The sequence below is a fragment of the Boleophthalmus pectinirostris genome, unplaced genomic scaffold (assembly GCF_026225935.1).
Source record: "Boleophthalmus pectinirostris isolate CB_2022bp ecotype Guang Dong unplaced genomic scaffold, ASM2622593v1 HiC_scaffold_3, whole genome shotgun sequence".
Classification (NCBI taxonomy): Eukaryota; Metazoa; Chordata; class Actinopteri; order Gobiiformes; family Gobiidae; genus Boleophthalmus; species Boleophthalmus pectinirostris.
The window spans coordinates 36,167,427-36,188,482 of NW_026571299.1; the positions used below are offsets into that span (position 1 = coordinate 36,167,427).

A 21,056-nucleotide genomic window follows, 5' to 3' on the forward strand; every position below is an offset into this window, starting at 1 on the left:
TGATTGGGGATTGCAAATAGTATTATGGGGTCATGACTGAAAAAGGTTTAGAAGCACTGGTTTGTTATATTAAAGAAACATACATCTAAACTGACAGAGAATTATTATTCTGTACATGCTGTGCTAACTGGACAAGGAGATGAAGAAAGATGCTCATGTAATTCATACATGACCTATCTTTTTCTATCCTTGTACTGATTGCAATGATATGTTCATATCATTGCTTTTACTGAAAGGGAGAAGTGTAATTAAAAAGAAAAGAGGTTTTTATTATAGTACATTAAATTGTACATTATACAGCCTTCACAATGGATGCAGATGTAGTTGAACACTTATGTGGTTGCATTACAGCTTCATCAAGACTAGGGGGCAGAGCAATCACAGACTCTATAACAGGAACATGTCCTGTCCTACCCAGAAGGTGGACCATTTTCACAATGACATAAACACAAAATGATAGCTATTTTTAAATATGAACAGCGTGTTTTTGTGAGTCATAAAGTGGATAAATTCTTATGTAACAATCAAAGCAAATAACACCAGAAGGTCAATAGATGGCAAAAATCGGTTCTTGTAGGTGTGCTCACTGCAAAATGGATCAATTCAATGCAGGAGTTTTATATGAAAGCAAGAATGACATAACGTTCTGAGTAGGCTTCCCCTTCGTCTGTGCTCTTCCTGCCTACGCAAGGACTGCACCTGACATTTCAAAGACTGAATGTAGCAGCATCTCAAAGCACGTCCCCTAAAATCTCTTCTTCTCTCCTACCGCAGCTACTTCCACTATAAACCGAGAGAAAGAGAGAGAGAGAGAGAGAGCCGGAGGAGCCGTGCGCATAATCACCCATATTTGTGGAATAAAATGCATGACAGCAAAATGACAAGGATAACGCTGGATTTCTTTGAGCGCCACAAGAGGTATGATAAGCTTTGTGTCGCCTGCTTACATTACAGTAACTGCTGATGAGGCTAATCTCCCGCTTCTTTATCCACACAGCACCTATTTGTGTTTGATGTGGAAATCCATAGAAGAATCTACGCTGCATGTGCTCTGTGTGACTGGTATGCTAATTTAATCGGCTTTTTTTAATTATCGATTCACATATGACAGACTTAGACAAACTTTATTGATCCACAAGGGAAATTATTTGGACACAGTAGCTCACACATCGCTATATGTTATAATAACAGAGCAAAATAAATAGCAAAAATAACAAGAAACTGATGTCTAATAAGGCATAATTATATACTTGTATATATGGGCGAGTAAATTATATATATAGACACACACACACAAATACAGTATGTGAATGTTGTGGGAAAAAATAAGCTGTCCGTCTGGTAATTATACACAAACATAGGAGAAAGTAAACACAACAGTGTGATGTCTATCTTTACCCTTACCTTGACATATACTTGGCACAGTAAAAAGAAGACTGATCCAAGGATAGACCTGTTCCGTGCCATCAAACATCACTAACGTCAAGCAAAAGGGTAATGAGAATGTATATAAGAATATGGGATGTGTGTGTTATGTGTTATGTGTAGGCAGTGGTGGAAAGCAATGAAGTAAAAGTAGTAAAGTACTGTGCTTATCATTTTGAGATATCTGTACTTTTACTTCACTACATTTGAGAGCACATAGCTGTACGTTCTACTGCACTACATTTTTGAATAAGACTGAAAAGTAAAAGTATTTTTAAATTTTTGTTTGAGACCTGTTGAAAAAATAAAGGGTTTCATCATTTGAGCAAGTAAAAATATGCAAATTAAAACAGCTTGGACTAATTGAATTGTTTCTACTGAACAAAATATAACACACATCTTCATCAAAGACACTACATCTGAAGCTTAATTAGATCTCAAAATCCGCACAAAATATTTGTTACTTATTTTTTAGTAATTTAATACTTTTACTTAAGCAAATGCTTTCATGTGATACTTTTACTTTTACTGTATTTTTTGCACCTGTATCTGTACTTTTACTTACATTACAAAATGGTTAGGTGTGTTTTATGCTGTAGGATTATATTGTAGTACATTATTCACAAAAACCGTCCATGTAAATGACTTTGTAATATTCAAATCACTTGGTGATTGTGTATCCACTAATGTTCTTCTCTACAGCTAACAATGGGGCAAAAAACTCACTCAAGAAATACAGAGAGAGGTTTTCATTTGCAGCTAATCTAAATCAAATTGAAACAGACGTTCTTAACCTGGGATGGCAATGACAGTAGTTTTCAATTACTTTAACACCTAACTGTGTAGCACTGCATACCACTTGGTAAGCACTGTAATCATTTCAGCTGGCTTAGCTCGGAAATCCACACAGCCATTTCAAAATGTAAAAAATGAGAAGTATATCTGCTAGATTAAAGTTTTATATACCAGGGGCTACTATTTCAAAACTTAGATATAATATTTTGAAAACAAGTCAAAACTGCTGTCAATAAGTATTAAGAACATCAAGAATGTGCTTTTCAGAACTCTTTTAATTAGCTAAGATATTCTTTTTGCACCTAAGTTGAGACCAACAACATAAGATTTATACAGTATTCCATGGATATGTTTTCAATGTCTGATGAAGTTTATCTTATTTGCAGGTGCTTCCATTAGCTTGCACTGTCCACACTATAATTATTAATAATTGCTGTAAAGTGGATGTATAATGGTTTAATTTAGCCATTATTGGCTTCTGAATGTGCTTCGGTCTCCATGACCAAGGGGCCTATGTTCGAACAATCAGATATGGCCTAGAACTTGGTGCAAACCATGAAAACAACAATTAAGCACCATGAGTCTCAGTACAGATATCTATCTATCTGTCCGGGAAAGTAAATCCTGTGATTTGCAGACAGAAGGCTTGAAGTTTCTGATATGCAACTGTCTCAGGAATATTAAAACTGAGTGTTTTTTAAGCAAGGGGAAAGACCTAGTGCACTGAAAGAAGTGTGAATGAAGCAAACTACAACTCCATGTTTGGTTTTGATCAAGGAACAATGTTATAATTAGTGCTGTCATGCGATTAAAAAAATTGAGAGATTAATTAATTATGATCTGTAATTAATTAATCTAATTAATCTCATTTTAATCTCACCTAAAAATTGCTGAGAAAAGCCTTCAATTTGAGGTATTTTCATTTAAATTAATTATTACATTATTGTGGCAGATCAAAAGACTCATATAGATTAAAAAAAGTGACTTTATAAAGTCATTTATTGTTTAACAAATCTCTCCAAATTTGGCTGTTGAGCCCAAGTCTCCATGAATAAGAAACTGTTTGCTGTAAAGTAGCAAAGACGAGGAAATCTGAACATAATAACTTTTGTCTACTTAAAGACAATAAAAAGTCCAGTCTTTCCTTAACCATATTAAAAATATTATTGATAGAGAAATGCTTTATATATGAGATCACTGGTTTTAGTCCTTGATTTAGTCCTGGTTTAGACCTGCTTTAGTCCTACTTTAGTCCTAGTTTAGTCCTGGAAAGGGTTAGTCCTGGTTTTAGTCCTGGTGTTAGTTCTGTTTTAGTCCTGGTTTAGTCCTGGTTTAGACCTGGTTTAGACCTGGTTTAGTTCTGGTTTAGTCCTGGTTTAGTCCTGGTTTAAGTTCTGGTTTTAGTTCTGGTTTAGACCTGGTTTTAGTCCTGGTTTTAGTTCTGGTTTTAGTTCTGGTTTAGTCCTGGACTGGATTAGTCCTGGTTTAGTCCTGGACTGGATTAGTTCTGGTTTAGAGGCGCACAGGAGGAAGCGCGGTTTACGCAGCGTAGCGAGAAAACACGGTTCACACGCGGCTCACGGGAGCACGTCGGTGTCCACGCAGTGTCTACGAAAGGAAACGTGGTCCGCGCGTTCTCAGGGTAATGATGATGATGAAGGTGTGTGTTTGTGTGTGTGTGTGTGTGTGTGTGTGTGTGTGTTTGTTTGTGTTTGTGTTTGTGTGTGTTTGTGTGCGTGTCCCCTCATGTGGCAGGTCACTATAGGACAGTAGTGCAGACATCATGAGTCTATGCAGGTTGTTTTCACCAGTGACATTTAAGTTGTAGGCATATATTTGTTATTTTCTTTTATATTTCACATCGGGAGAATAATTTCCAAGACACGAATGCGTTTTACCTGTGGCTACTGGACGTTTACATCGCTCTTACTGCGTGCGTTTTGTGTGGGTTTCCGACAATGAGTGGAATTACGGAAATAAAAAAATTTATAAATGTGTTTTTTGTGTGTGTGTGTGTGTGTGTGTGTGTGTTGTTGTCCCAACAACACATAAAAACTGGTTTAATAATAAAGCAACTCGCATACAGAAACAGTAAATTTAGAGATTAAAAATGAGATTAACACGATTAAAAAACATAACGCGCTAAATATGACTGTAATTAATTAATCCCAATTAACGCGATAATTTGACACCCCTAGTTATAACATAGTTAAAAGCTCCAAAAAGTATATTTTGTAGTACATAATATGTCCCCTTTAAGACTTTTTGTCAGTAACAGTTGTCATGGCTTACTTTTTAAACTGTCCTATATACTTTTCTGCAGCATGTCCTCCAGCGATGTCTGCTCCTATAGTGAACTTTTGCTGGTAGTGTGTTCACTTGTTTGTGTTCACAGCTGCTTGGATGGTGATGGACCATGACATATTGGTGACTTCGACGAAGGACAGGAGGACACTGGCTGTGCTGATGGAGCTCCTCTCTGACCTCAGCTGGCTGGACCCTTCATTGGTATGTGGAGAGCTGGCCATTGTCCTGTTTACTCTGCACTGCTCTTGACATGTAGCTGAATGCTTTAACTTTGTGCCCTTATGTTACAATTCATGGGGCAGACAGGTCATGCACTAGTACAACTCTAAGAAGCATTAAAGGCAAGGTTAAAGAAGACACTTTTTTATGGTATTTATGGCACTTTACTTAACCTATCCGCCTACACATAGAGGCCGCTCATACTAGAGAGCAGCTGATTTGATTTGTTTTATTTGTATTTGTGCCTGAATAGCTACACTGAGGTGCTGAACCCTGCTATCACCTTTTTTGGACAAAAAAATCGAAATACAGAGCAGTGGGCGTACAGAGTGTATATACAAATGAGAAATTTCGAAGCAATGTCGCCTTGAATGCAGGACAATAAAGATTATGCAAACATGAATCACTCAAAATGCAATTGTGAGTGAGTAAATGGCAAGGGCAAATCATTATAACATGCTTAATAGCTCTAAAAAGTAGATTTAGCATAATATATCATAGCCTACTATACTATACTTTGTTGGGAAGATGATATTAAACCTTTTTATAATCATAGAACCCAAACCAGACCAAGTTGCAGGTCAGATCTGTGGAAAGGCAACCCTGCTCACAGTCAGAATGTCTGTTATCTAGGTATTTTTGAAGCTATAAAACCATCTGTAAATTGATAGATGTAAGGCAGAGCTGTTTAATGTCATAATGTGGAACATTCTAGGCAAAGTAATGACATATCCATAGAAACAAAGAGGTGACCCACAAACAAAAAGTTACACAGTGCACCTTTCAGATACAGATGTTGGTATGGCTGCAGTAATTGGTTGGTACACAAACAAAACAATAGCTTTGAGTCTTCATGTGCGCTTGTCTGACATAAACTGCTTGGTTGTTTCTTGAATATGTCTATAGATGGAACATAGCACATCTATCATTCTTCTCACAAAGACTAATCTGTGCATTGGCACTTCTCTGGATAGTTACAGCTGCTTCTTTTCTTTGGGAAGATTAGCACTAATGGCTGTCAGCGCCCGACAAGTCCAAGTATCTGAAGAACACTGTATCAAAATCACTTAAGAAGACTTCTAATGTGAAAGGAGGAGTATGGGAAGAAGAATTACTGCTTATTATGAGCAATTACAAGTACCATTGATAAGATAGATGTTGATTTTTTTTTAGCCTATGTACGTGAACAATCAAAATGTAACTGTAAAACTGATTTATTACAATAATACTCAAATTAGTAATTTCACACAGCAGGTTATAATACAATTTCTAGTTATAAAAATAGTGAAAGTAAAAGTATGGATGTGTGCATGAGCATCTCTCTTGAATTAGAATTGGTTGAGAATGCCTGTCACAAGCTGTACACGGTGACACAGATCTCAGTACCTGCTTGTAATAGTAACACGCTCCCATATGTATGAGCGTGTTGTGCCCACGTTTGTACATCTATGCGCATGTGGGAGTGTGCCCCAATCCAATGTGGCAATCTCCCAAAGGAATTGTGGGATTGTCCAGATAAATCATCCTGAGTCCAGCAGCCAGCACCACACACCAAGAAATACAGCATAAGCATGTGCTACATACAGAGGCAGAACACAGACAGCATGCTAAGTGGTTTCAAAGGATGATGTTAAAGAAATGATTGTATAAATATTCTAAATATTAAAGTGTTTTTGTTGATGTTCAATCTTTTATTGCAACAAAGAAGTTACAGGTGGCTCAGTTCTATAACCTAGTATTAGTATTATAGTATTAGATGTTACAAGGTTACTCTAGAGCACAGGTGTCAAACATAAGGCCCGGGGGCCAGATCCGGCCCTCCAAGACCTTTAATCTGGCCCTTGGCTGTTTTTCTACTAAAATATTTTAATTATATTTTCTATTAAAATCTTGGTAATTTTCTGTGGTGTTTATCACAGCAGCGTCTCCAGCGTCTCTGTACGTGGCCCCTCCCACCAGAGCAGCACAAATGAAGACTTGTCTCTTTCCAAACGCTCTTAAAGGACGATCGTTTTGACTGTTGACCGTGACACCCTCATCAGAAAAATGTCCAACATGAGAAAAGTGGAGCCGAGTGCAGGATTTTACAAGAAAAATTGACTTATTCCTGTATACAAGTTCATGTTAAAACGTCGTGTTGAAATTGCATTTTTCTTAAAGTTTCAGGTTGTTCATAATAATAATATTTTGTAAAAGAAAGAGTTCATCAATTAAAAAAGATTTCTGTAATAGATTTGTGTTTCTCTGCACAAATATTTAAACTTATTGTTATTTTTGGGGTTTATATATGACATGAGTTTTCTGATCCGGCCCCTTTGGGATCAAAGTCGGTTGGATACGGCCCCCGGACCAAAATGAGTTTGACACCCCTGATCTAGAGGCAGGGTCAGCATCCATGGACATTAGCCTTTCCGTCTAGAGGAAGCAAACCACTCTGAACCAATGCCAATATTGACAAGGTTACCTACATATATACTATAAAAGGAGAAACATACAACTTGATAAAAAAGCAATCGGTCCTGGCAGATTTGGGACAGAGGTAGAGATTACATTTTGATCTAAATAAATGTTATGTGATAGCACTGTGGCAGCTGGTGGCCATGAATATGACTTGAAGGGCAGACATGCTCCACAAAGAGCCAAACAATAATATTATAATTTAAATACTCTCTCATGCATCTGGCCAAATATAAATAATTCAGTGCAATAGTCAGGTCTGGTTATTTATTTTTATTTTTTTCTCTTTGTGTAAAGCAATAGTCTTCCTTTCATAGTGCACTGATAACACCTATGTGCATTGCAATTGTCAGTGATTCATGTTAATGAATTCCTGTCAGAGCATGACATTGGTTTATAGAAGAAGCGTAGTGCATAGAAATATTGTGGAAAATAATAGTTGTAATGAACAACTGAACTACACTGACTCTCACATATCCAGATGTCTTCACTTGCACTTTTTTTTTTTAAGTTTTTTTAATAAAATGCCCTGCCTCAACTGCTTTGCAAAAGTTGTACTCCAAAAACTACATCCTGGCCAATGAGGTAATAATCTCTACAGCCTTCAGAAAGATAATGTCTTATATTATAGTTTCTTTTTCTTACATAAAGGGCAGTTGGAAGGAGGGTTAATGTTTCAAGCCTAAAGGATACTGAGTCTATATCCTATATGGGAAATAATGTTCTTATATAATCCTTTAGGTCATTCAGTATCAAAGTTAAAATCTGAAGCTTTTCCTCTATAGTCCTTACCTTACTGTTGACTGATACACTAGGTCCTCACGTCTCCGGTAGTCCTCCATGTGAGAGTAATTGGTATTAAACATAGCGTCATAAGTGAAGATTTTCTGCTTAATCGTCCCTCCATCTGTGACCTGCAAAGCACAAAAAAAGACAACACACATAAGTATTCTCTTAGTGATTGATGTTAGCAGTGTCCACCTTTTCACCCTCCAATCTTCTTCTACTCATAAACTCTTGTCCCATGGCCCAAGAGTGTGGTACTCCTGGCTGCAATTACCTCATTGATTTATTTGCGGCCATGATAAGCTCATCCCTTATAATGTCTGAAAGGTGCGGTCGCTAAAGGGACTGAAAATGTGCTAGCATCAAGCAGACAATCTCGAGGCAGCTGCCAAAGACTCTTCTCGCACATGGTTAAGTCTTAATAAAGAATGGCACTGTGGCGTCTGCAGTAGGTGGCAGCTCCTCCTGATCTTTACAAGGGTAATGGCTTGTGACGAGATACTGCAAAGGTATATTCAAAAACACTGGTCTCATCTATTTCCTCCATGCAGGATGATAGAGCAGTTTGTTCCTTTTCTAATATTCTCCGGAGTGTTAAAGTCACTTAGCATTTGAATGGTTGTGATTTCTCCTCTCCTTAGACACCGCCGACAGCCATATAAAGAGGAAAAAAGGGTGACAGGATTTTAATGGAATCGCTAATGCAGCTTTGAAGGCAGAAATTGTTGGTGGGCTGTGAACGCTCTTATATTCGTACTGGACAGTGCTGGATCAATCCGATATAGTGCGATCGGCTTGTGAGGTAGATGACGTCAAAACTTTTCTTGATTATTCACAAAGCAGTTTCTATTTTTAAATTGCTGCGTTATGTTGTGGACAAGGAATGGGTGCAAAACTCTAATTTGTCAGATAAGAATCCAATTTTGCAAAGGTAGACATGCACACAAATTTTGGATTCTTGCTATTTTCTGACTCAAATGTTTTGTTTTGTTTTTTTTCTCTTGGTAAAAATGTGTCTTTCTATTTATTTATTCTATGTTTTTTTATGAAAAGGTCCTATATTGCGCAAAATAGACTTGTGAGCTTTTATCCATGCTATAATGTTGTTACCTCCTCAAGTGCCTAGAGTTACAGTGTAGTGTTTTGTTTCATTCACACATGTTTGAGTAACTTTGAGTAAAGTAATGGGCGCAAAACTCTAATTTGTCAGATAAGAATCCAATTTTGCAAAGGTAGACATGCACACAAATTTTGGATTCTTGCTATTTTCTGATTCAAATGTTTTGTTTTGTTTTTTTTCTCTTGGTAAAAATGTGTCTTTCTTTTTATTTATTTTATGTTTTTTATTAAAAAGTCCTATATATAGTTACAATAATGGACCTTTTAGAAGAATCACCACGGGAAGTCAACAGAGAGGCCCAAATGACAAGGCTGTAAACACATGGCAGGGTTTGACAGGGTCTGAAAAAACAACACCATCACCTCAACTTATAGGCGCCAGCTGGGCATATTTCACATTTTACACTGGGCGGGAATAAGACAAAATCCACAGGTGTCAATACATGGTTAGTGGTCGAATGGTCACATTTTTATATAGTGCTTTTCCACCTTCGACGCACTCAAAGCTTTACATCAAGGAACACTCACCCACTCACGCATATTCATACACCAGTGTACGTAGACACTAGGGGCATCTACGTATGCAGGGTGGGTTAAGTGTCTCAGCTGTCACCTGTGGAAGCTGGAATCGTACCGCCCACCTGTGGGTCAGTGGATGTCCATGTCATCTTTACGAGAGCGGGATTCAAACCACCGCCAACCTTCAAATCAGTGGACTCTACCAAATGAGCTACTGTCCCCCATATATTCAATACTGACATAAATTAGAAGCAAGCATTATGTAACATAATCATGCCTCATGCTGTGATTTAAAGCTAATCATAATGGATTTGTTCCTGGCTTGAACAATAGCGTGCCTACAAGTATATCTACACTACACTTTTTTAAATTGCTGCGTTATGTTGTGGACAAGGAATGGGCGCAAAACTCTAATTTGTCAGATAAGAATCCAATTTTGCAAAGGTAGACATGCACACAAATTTTGGATTCTTGCTATTTTCTGATTCAAATGTTTTGTTTTGTTTTTTTTCTCTTGGTAAAAATGTGTCTTTCTATTTATTTATTCTATGTTTTTTTTATGAAAAGGTCCTATATTGCGCAAAATAGACTTGTGAGCTTTTATCCATGCTATAATGTTGTTACCTCCTCAAGTGCCTAGAGTTATAGTGTAGTGTTTTGTTTCATTCACACATGTTTGAGTAACCCTTTATTATGAATCTCTCTACATCTCCAAAGTTCAGAACGCTCTGTTCAGCCTTGTGATGTCGTGAAGTGCTAGTATTCAAGTCAACAACTCCTTTTACGTTTAGTTCAGCAAAGATTGACAATTCCAGGGCTGAAAACATGCAAATGATTCAAGTGATGGTGTATGGAGTTTAAAAACACAGTGGAGCACTTCAGGTATCACCACATGACATGACCAGGTAAAGCAGTTTTCAGTTTGAGAAAAGAACTCGAGAAGAAAATGCAGGGTTTGTGGTATTAAACATGTGAGAATGAAACCAAACGCAACTCCAAGTATTTGATTATGTTTTCGATGATGAAACAAAATCATAACATAGATCAGGAAATAGTGTAGAATGGGGCTTTTAAAACAGAAGAAAAAATCTGAAAGGATTCTTAAGTACAGGAGACACAGTTGTTTTTGTGCGATTGTGGAGTGACTGATGTAACCCCTTGCCTCTGGTGAAAGAGCACTGCCTTGGGGTTTCTTGGCTAAGTGGACCAGCACAAAGCGCAGACAGCCAAAACATCCAAGAGCACACTGGGATCAAGTATGGCTTCACTTGTAATGGCCCAACTTTTAAGGATATTGTGAATATTTTAGAAGATAATAATGACTCACACAATTATTAAATGTCAAACATTGTTGAAATAATGAGTTGTTTGCTTTTTGACAGGGGAGTCGATGTGGATGGTAAGAAAAAACATTCAGGCTATTCATCTAGTATTGATGCTCAGCCAGTGACTTCATGTTGGGGGTGTTCTACATGAATGTCTATTGGCGGAATGTTCAGTAGTTACCAGGGTGACATAATGCACACTAGGGATGGGCATTCGATTAAATTTTCTTAATCAATCCCCGGGAGAATTAAAGATCGAATTACCGATTAATCATTAACGTTTTTTACATTAAATTTATCATCATTCACTAGCTAGGACCACGCCAACAACGACAGAGTGCGAAGAAGTTTATTGATAATGTACGAAGCGAGGCAGAGATGGCTGGGTTGAGACTATGGGTGGGGGCTCCGTCTCAATCTAAAATTGGCCCAGACAGAACGGGACCCCCCCTGTAGGGGTCTTATGACTGAAAGACAAAATAGGGGATGGGAGGGTGGGGTCGAGTTCGCCGAGACAAACTGGGATGATGGGAAAGGCTGCTACATACAGGCTCCTGGGAAATTCGAGGCGTGGTCCAGGTGAGTTGTGGTTCGCTGGTGAGAGGAGAGGACGGCTGAGGCGTGGTCCTGCTCCTGAATCTCACTTAATCATATTAACTACATTTATTATTACTATCTGCACTACTAATCTGCATGAATAAATTCAACTTTACGACATATAAACCATAACCACATCAGAGCCACATCAGCCCGTTTGAGATTATAAGATTTGCTCAACTCTCACAGAAACAAAATTTAAACTGCATGGCTAATTTGCATAAACTAAGTGAAGGAAAAAAAAACAGCCCTTGTGCGCTGATGCGGTCAACTTCTGTCGGACTGAAGGACACAACTCAGTGGAATACAGGTTAGTGTGACCATATTTGTGTTTGTCAAATCCAGGACACCGTACGGGGGGAGGGAGGTGGGGACTCATCATTGACATTGCGCAGCTCTCACCTGGCAAAACCTTTTCCCACTGGACACCGAAACATATGTGCTGCTTTGTACAATGTGCACATGGCCTCACACTTGTCTGTCGTGGAATTTCTCGTACAAGTCATCGTTAAATATGCATTTGCACTTCGGCACGTTGCAGACTGACCGACTGTTTGTGTCTCGCTCCTTCTGAGTGCAGAGAACTACAAGTATGGACCCCCGTTTGGTCACGCTACGCACAGCAACCTACATTCAGTTTGTCGATTAAAATGAACAAAATCGATGAAATTCTTAGTGATCAATTATTGATTAATCGACTAATCATGCCCATCCCTAATGCACACATTAGTAAACACAGACAAAATGTTTTTAGATTTCAGTTTTAGATCTGAAATCTCAAAGAAAAAAAAATACAAAACTGATTGAAACCACACATTTTCAGGAGTCTGTGATCAATCCGAGCACTCATGGTCCAATTAAGTTTAACTTGAGTAGTAGTGCTTTCGATTTGCTTCACACCCCCTGGAAATGTGGATGACATCAGCTACTAAGTATCATTGGTATTTTTATTTTTTTTCTTTCTCCAAAATTCATGAGTTTATGGATTTATGTGTGCAAGGTTTAACAACAACATGGAGGCAATCCCAACTGAACCATCAAAAAGAAGAATACGACTAGATGGGGATGGGAAGGCAATATGCTTTATACACAAACCAAAACTTTAAATATTGTGTTTTGGGTGACATTTTTGACAAAGCATATACTTTTTGGACCAGAAAGTATTTTGACCATCTTCTCGCGGATGTGGTAGTGAACACCCAAACAGGGACAAGCAACAGGGAAAGGTCAGCCTCTAAAAGCAAAGCCGTGTTGGAAAATGGCACTTTCCAAAGAGCCACACTGTAGTTACAATAATGGACCTTTTAGAAGAATCACCACGGGAAGTCAACAGAGAGGCCCAAATGACAAGGCTGTAAACACATGGCAGGGTTTGACAGGGTCTGAAAAAACAACACCATCACCTCAACTTATAGGCGCCAGCTGGGCATATTTCACATTTTACACTGGGCGGGAATAAGACAAAATCCACAGGTGTCAATACATGGTTAGTGGTCGAATGGTCACATTTTTATATAGTGCTTTTCCACCTTCGACGCACTCAAAGCTTTACATCAAGGAACCACTCACCCACTCACGCATATTCATACACCAGTGTACGTAGACACTAGGGGCATCTACATATGCAGGGTGGGTTAAGTGTCTCAGCTGTCACCTGTGGAAGCTGGAATCGTACCGCCCACCTGTGGGTCAGTGGATGTCCATGTCATCTTTACGAGAGCGGGATTCAAACCACCGCCCACCTTCAAATCAGTGGACTCTACCAAATGAGCTACTGTCCCCCATATATTCAATACTGACATAAATTAGAATCAAGCATTATGTAACATAATCATGCCTCATGCTGTGACTTGAAGCTAATCATAATGGATTTGTTCCTGGCTTGAACAATAGCGTGCCTACAAGTATATCTACACTACACTTTCAAAAAGGTCAAAGACAATGTTTTTTTTTTTTGTTTTTTTGTTTTTTGTTTTTTTTCTAAGAACGCAAAAGACATCCTGTTCTTAAAATTCATAACAACTACAAAACAGTTTGTTTAACATTTTACACCAGCAGCTGTAGCTTTAAAAACTTTGCTTGGTAAAAAAAGTTGCTTGGTAACCAATTTTGTCTAAATGTGTCCTTTGAACAGGGGTAAGCATATAGTACATTTCCAGGGTTACCACAACAAAACAATAAACAACTGTTTTTCAACAGTGGAAAAGTAGCCAAAAACTGTTCTCAAGACGCTACTTCAAAATAATATTACTCAAGAGTATAAAAGTCCAAAGTAGAAATGACTCACGTAAAAAGCATTTGGAGAAAGTAAGAATAATTGACCGTAATATCAGATTTTTTAAAAATATATAATTTGAAGTTAAAAGTATAAAGTAATTTGAAGGACATTAAACAATCCACAACATCAACTACTTCCAAAGTATTGACAAAAAAATATATATGAAAAAAACTAACAAACAATCACATCTGAAGGCATGTCCCAATCATTTAAAATGATCATCAACAGCATTTGTCACTTAGACTCACAGTGGGAGGAGTAATTGTAATAGAACACTGTCACACTGTCAAATACATTATCAAGTTCAGTAGATGTAAAATACTGTGTCTGGAAGATATTCAGAAGACTACACATTTTTTCCAAGTAAACCTAACTGAGCACTATCCCCCTCTGCAAATCAAGTTTTCATTTCCATGTGAAGTGCATGCTTTTTGTACATTTCATCTGAAATGTCACAGACATGACACAAATGGTCCTGTTGGCCACCTCAGCTTGTCCAGAGAATACTGGAGCAGGTTCAGCCCTCACTGGAACACTGAAAGCAGCAGCCCATTGTGCCATAAGTACACTTCAATTTGACTTTGAGAGTGGCACTTTCTCCTTTGTGCTGCAGCTCTGAAATCACAAAGCTCCTGCAGTCTGTACAGTTACAATGTGACATTTTACATGTATTACTTTTCTACCCATTGACCAAGACAAGGTTTTATTTAAAATACAAGGAAGATAAATAGTACATATATATTTAATAAAAACAAATATAATGCAAGCTCATCTAAAAAATAATATCATAGTAAAACTGTGTTTAGGAAGGATGGATTCACTGAAATAGTAAAACTTTAAGTATTGGGCATTTTGACTGTTTTGTTGAGGGTTTACATGTTTTAAATTTTAGAAAGCGAAGTGGTCAAAAACTTGGTCAAAAAGAGTTTCACGCAAGTTTTTAGATCAACAAAAGGGGCAAATTATTATAACATTTCAACATATTTTAAAGACTGTTTTATTATAGATGGAAGCTGCCAAGAACAAAATCAAGCATAAAATGTAATGTGTAATATCGGTTTTAAGGAAGTTTTGTTTGGTTTATGCATGGCTTTATGTTCTATATATTTATCAGTTTTTTGAGGGGTTTTATTCCACTTGTTTATTGATATTTTATACTTGTGAGTTTTCAGGTCCAGCTGTCTTTGGAGACATACATCCAGTACATGTGTTTATTGCCATAGACTTGACTGAGCAGCGAGCAAACTCTGAGACAGAGAAAGAAAATAGTGCTGAATTAAAGAAAGTACAGTAGATTAGAATCGCTTACTCCTCATTTAACGATTTTACCACTGAATTAAATCTTACCTATAAAGCTCTTCTGTGTAATAAACAAAATGCACACGCTGTGACTGTTGCTCCATAGGGGAATGTGCGTGTGTTATAAATGAATATAGAAATGAAAAGAAACAGTGAAGGAGTGGGTGGGAGGGGCAGACCAGGAGCCAAACTGTGCCAAAATGGCTGTGCAAGAGGGAGGGCAAAGAGGGAGATGAATACTCTTTGATTGCAGAAAAGCACCGCTGGGGAAGCAAAAGCTCTGAGACACATCCCGCTTCTGTTGAATCCAGGCCACGCAATAAATATGGGACACAAAGGCAGCGGACCCTTCCAACACTCCGCCATCTGGAGATATGAAAATACAGGCTCAAGTGGGAGGCAACCACCCTGCCCCTGTCTGCAATATGGCACTTGGTAAATATTTGCAAAGGGAATAACCAATGAGGCGGAAGAGGAGGCAGTGACAGGTAGGTGGTAATACGGAGGGGTGCACGCAGGTTCAGTGAATAGACTGCGTAAAACTTTGTGGTCTCATGAGAACAGCTGTTGGTAAATGTGATACTAGACCCCAATGTCCTCAACGCTGATGCTTAAGAAATACGAACAATGGAGCGAGTTTGACAAGGGGCACTTTGTTAGACTACAATGCCAACACATGTCCAAAGTGGCACCGCGTATGAGATGTTTCCATTATGTCATGACAATTACATACCCAGAGACAAGCAGTAGTAAGTCAGTGACAGGTGATGAATGTGGGGTGTTAAGATTGATCTAGTATTTGGTTTGCAACAGATTTGTTTGTTTGTTTATTGTGGATCCCCATTAGCGCAGTCAAGCTGTCATATTCTTCCATTAAAGAATAGCCCATTCAAATACGAAAATATACATTTCAAACAATCATTTATAGACTCATTTCAAATATATATATTCAACACTATCAGCACTGTGACTGTTACCTCAGATAATTCTCCCTCAAAAATGCTATTTAACATAACCTTTATATTTATCTGAAATTTAAGGCATTATTTTTCTAGCCTGATTCATTAGCCGTTTTTTACTTCGTTTCACTTTGTACAAACCGTCTGACCTCGCAGCCTTTCGTTCGCTCGACGGTAGGCGGGTACTTTTTATCATTTAACCAATTGCTGCTATTTGATTGTGGTGTATGTAATGCGCCGCTAACGGGGCTAACTGGTATATTAAACTTTTCCCAAATCCCGTAGGAAGAAGGGCAATAACGTCTTTCCCCTTGATAAAATTCACCAAACATTCTCTTTATTCTGGCTTTAAATCCTTGATCTCGGGAATCATTGACAACACTGAATCTGTGGCTCTTCGCTGATTGGCTGGTGCCCGAACATGCACTCCCGGGGTTTTTGCGAACCGTCTATTGTATTTTGATTTTTGACCCTGTTGCTGGAGAGAAATGAAATTGAGCGGATGCACTAGGTGGCACCAGCCTGGCTACTATTTTTCACCAGTAGATGGCAGATGTAGAAGCTGTTCCCCCTTGCCTCACCTGGCCTTTGTTCAGACTCACCTGCGCTCTCTGCTCTTCTTTAGTCAGGCCAAAGCTGGCACACTATCAGACTGCAACAATGTAAACTGCATCTAGTGGTGATATGTGAGAATGCGACATGGCCAGGTCAGACAGTTTAATTACGGATGGTAGTTTTAAGTTGTATGAGTCTGTCTACAAGAATGACACAAACAGATGAAGTATTGCTGAAGAAAGAAATCATGCATGCACAGTTATAATGTTTTGCTTGATTCGTATGTCTTTGGACGTTCCCTTGGTTGTCCCAAAGACATCACTAATAGCAACAATGCTCCACTTCCTTGGGGGTCACATTGGGATAGGGTCTTGGGGGTTAAAGCCGGGCCCCTCCCGTCTCTGAGTGGGGTGGGACTATTTATAGGCTGCAGCTGCATCAAGCGCCACTGGAGGGGAAATCAGTGAACACTCTGCAGGCCAACTGAGAGACATTCAACCTGGATCCTGCCTCATGATTTCAGTCACAAAACCTCACCAAGTCGAGACTGTTGTATTATTTTTCAAAAGATACAAGAAGACGGAGTTTTCATTTTAGATTTTTTATGTATTTTTTTAGTTAAAGAGACGGAGCGGGAAGCGACAGTTTGTTCCACGTTGAAATAATGAGATTCCCTCTATTTCAGACTATCATTTAAAGAATTAAACGGGCCAACACAAAAGAGATGATCATGGTATTGTTATGAATGGGACTTCATACTGAATCAGTGCTAATTTGGTTAATATCATTACCCCCTCGTGTGAAAGACAGCCACTTTACTAGACAATGCCTGGCTACATACCACAAAGGACACTGCTGTGATCAGAACTAACATTATACACTTTTCTTTTCTCATAATCCTGTTTGTTGGAGAAAATACTTTTGTTACTCTCTGGTCTCCAACAGTGTACATAAAAGTACATTTCGTATGATACATGAAAACACCAGAGAGTCGCTGTTGAGATTCTGATACAAAGGCCCCTGTCCCGGCTTTTATGGAAGAAAAACTGTTGATATAGTGGGAAAGATACAAAAAGCAGTCTTGTAAAATTGCCGGTCTTAAACCACAAAAATAAACCTGACAATACAGTACAAATGCAATTGCAACAAAAACAGTGGACACTAATATCCCCCTAACAGAATAGCACTTTTTTCATTAGTGTTGTGGGCTTGCAGGTCAGTATTCAAGCCCAAGCTGCATCTAAACTGTAGTCTACATAAAATGGAGTGGGGATTTTTCAAGTACATCAATAAAACATGAAAAAGACCATCTGATTCGAGTCACCAAATTGAGTACTTGGGATTTTGAGTATGAAAGCGATCTGTTTCCTGAATACATTTTAAGCTATTGACCATGCAGCTCATACTTCAATCACCATTGTTCAAAAATGGAATATAGGAGAGCAGACATTTAAATTATGTAGTGCTTCTGAAATTGCAACCACATATCTGTATCTCGACGATTCAGTTCGTTCTGTGCATTGCAAGTGACAGTTTTAGGTGAGCAGAGACTTTGCAACATTGGCAAGAATCCACACCCACATTGAATTCTTTACTTGCAGCTCTGGCTCATCCAATTTGCATATGTTTTTGAAAGGTATAGGAATGAGGTGGAAGCTGGTTAAAGCACAGATGATGTAATTGTAAAAAAGAGGGACACATTTTTGAATATGTGGGAGAACTCTGTCAATTTAAAAGGCCTATTCCACTATTTTCTGATCTATGTTATAATGTCGTTTCTACATCAAAAACACGCCTGGAGTTGTGGTTTGTTTCATTCACACATGTTTAACACACAGATCCTGCATATTTTAGCCAGGTTGGCGCCACCTAGTGCCTCCGCTCAATTGAATTTCTCTCCGGTTCGCAAAAACCCCAGAAGTGCAAGTTTGGGCACCAGCCAATCAACGAAGAGCCATACATTCTGTGTTGGCAACGATTCCCAAGATCGAGGATTTAAAGCCGGAGCAAAGAGAATGTTTGGTGAATTTTATCAAGGGGAAAGATGTTATTGTCCTTCTTCCTACGGGATTTGGGAAAAGCTTAATATACCAGTTAGCCCCGTTAGCAGCACAATACATACGTCACAACCAAGTAGCAGTGAATGGTTAAATTAGAAAAAAGTACCCACCTACTGTCGAGCGAATGAATTCTAACGCTGCGAGGTCAGACGGTTTCTACAAAATGAAACCAGCTGATGAATCAGGCTATGCATATTTAGACTGAGTTTTTCTCTCAAACTGAAAACAGTCTATTCGACCTTATGATCCGGTAATACAGGAAGTGCTCCATTGTGTTTTTAAACTTCACACACCTTTGCTACAGTCATTTGGATGATGTCAGCCCTGGAATTGCCAATCTCTCCCTGAACTCAGGTAAAAGATTGCTCATAACATGAAAACTACCACTACATGACATCACAAGGTGGAACAGAGCATATAAAGATTTAGAGATCAAATGTGTGAAACAAAACACAATTCCAGGTATGTTTTTGAGGAGGTAACAACATTCTAACATGGCTTAAAGAACACAAGCATCAGTTTTGAGTAATAATTTATATACTTTAAGCTCACAATTATTACTGCAATAACACAATCTATTTAAATTTTTTCTCAATCATAACATACAGAAAAGAAAAGAAAAGATGACAGAAAAGATGACAATATGTCAACCTTGGATACCAGTACACCCACGAAGTTTTGATTTCTTTGCAAGAAAAACATACAATAACAGTATGTATATCTCACTTTTCATAATTTAGGTAGCATCAATTAAAAGGTGTGAAACGCTCTAAATGATCACGCTCGGGGTGTTCTATATGTATTTCTACTGGTGGAATGTTCAGCGACACAATCCACACATCAGAAAACGCAGACAGAAAAAAAGTTTTAAGATCCTTTGAAAACTCAAGAAAAAAACACAAAATGGGTTTAAGAGTCTGTGATCAATACGAGCAGCCATGGTCCTGTTTTGTATTTTTAACAAAAAGGTGAGTGTGACTAACTGAAAAACTAGGCCAATTCTATCCTGGTTGTGACTGTAATTGTATGTGTAAGAGACTTGTTTAAAAACACAAAAATCATCTCACCTGTTGTTCTTCCAACCAGGAAGATTGTGCCAAAATAAAGCTCAGATTGTCAAACTTGAGCAACAGAGATTCTAACAGAGTACTGCTTCCAGTTACTTTCACAACCCCAAGGAATGTTGATGAATATGGCACATGATTTAAGTTAAAGCTATAAACCCTGAGCAAGCCCCGAAAAGGACAAAGGACCTCCATTTTTTCCCGGCTTGCAATGGCTCCTATAAGTAAAGACATCCATGTAATGTTGAACTTTACTCACTGTAGAATCCATGTGCAGCTGCGGTGGCCCCGAGTATTAACCTGTGCATTTACTACACAGCATGGCGTGCCCCCCCACCAGCTGCGGAGTGACAGAGGACCTGGTTAAAGGGATTTCATGCTTCAAATGACAGGCTCTTCTCCTCCTTCTGTCTGTCAGCACACGCAGTGGGGAGCGCAGCTAATTCAGGTTGGGAGCTATAAGTGATGACGCAAATATGTACGCGAGCTTTGATGCTGAGATTGGCTCATCATACGCTGCCATGCCAATTTAAATGGAGACTGAATTTGCAGGGAAATGCCATTTAAACACTACCTTTGTAGAGAACACACACAGGAAGCTGCTATTCAAAGAGGGTTATAGGTTTTCGCTGTCACTTAAGGCTAAAGAGACAGTCCAAAGGAATTTCAAACAAGACATTGTATTGCTTGTGTATTCCCTTGACTCCTTTTATGGTTGAAAAGTTTTTTAAAATGTCAGCTAAAACTGTAATTGCATGGCATGCTGTGGACAGTGTTTCTCATCTTTCCCTGAGACTGCAGTTGTGGGGAGATAAGAAGTGGTTCATTTCATAAGGCCTTTAAAATAAATATATTGCTCTGTTACATCACACATAATACCAAGCTGCTTGAATAAAACCACCACCAGCATACCCTTTCTGATCATTTTTGCACTCACTTTAACTTTCTGCAGGAACTAATACACACCCACAACACATGCAGGCAACAGCAACTTCAACCGCAAGTGAAAACTACTTGAAAACAGGGCTGGGAATCACAGGGTTACTCATGATTTGATACGATGCACAATAAATGGCTCACGATACAATATTATCACGATATGGTGATACATGTGATAATCAATAAACTGTACATAATACTCTGCGATATATTGCAGTATTTTAAGAACCAAATACATTTTAGCAACAATATTTCTTTGTTAAAACACTACTTGCGCAAAGTTAATCTGAAACATGTCTGTTTTAATGATAAAAATAGCTGGACGATATATTAAAACAGCAACTCACGATAAC

The 21,056-nt window shown here is 38.4% G+C and overlaps 1 protein-coding gene across 1 annotated transcript in view; it reads right to left on the reverse strand.

Moving 5' to 3' along the window:
* Window positions 1-21,056, reverse strand: part of igsf21a (immunoglobin superfamily, member 21a) — a 260,409-nt gene that overhangs the window by 79,346 nt on the left and 160,007 nt on the right. Inside the window, 1 exon segment of the mRNA XM_055160688.1 lies at window positions 7,996-8,117. Within this exon segment, the coding sequence (XP_055016663.1) occupies window positions 7,996-8,117 (122 nt within the window).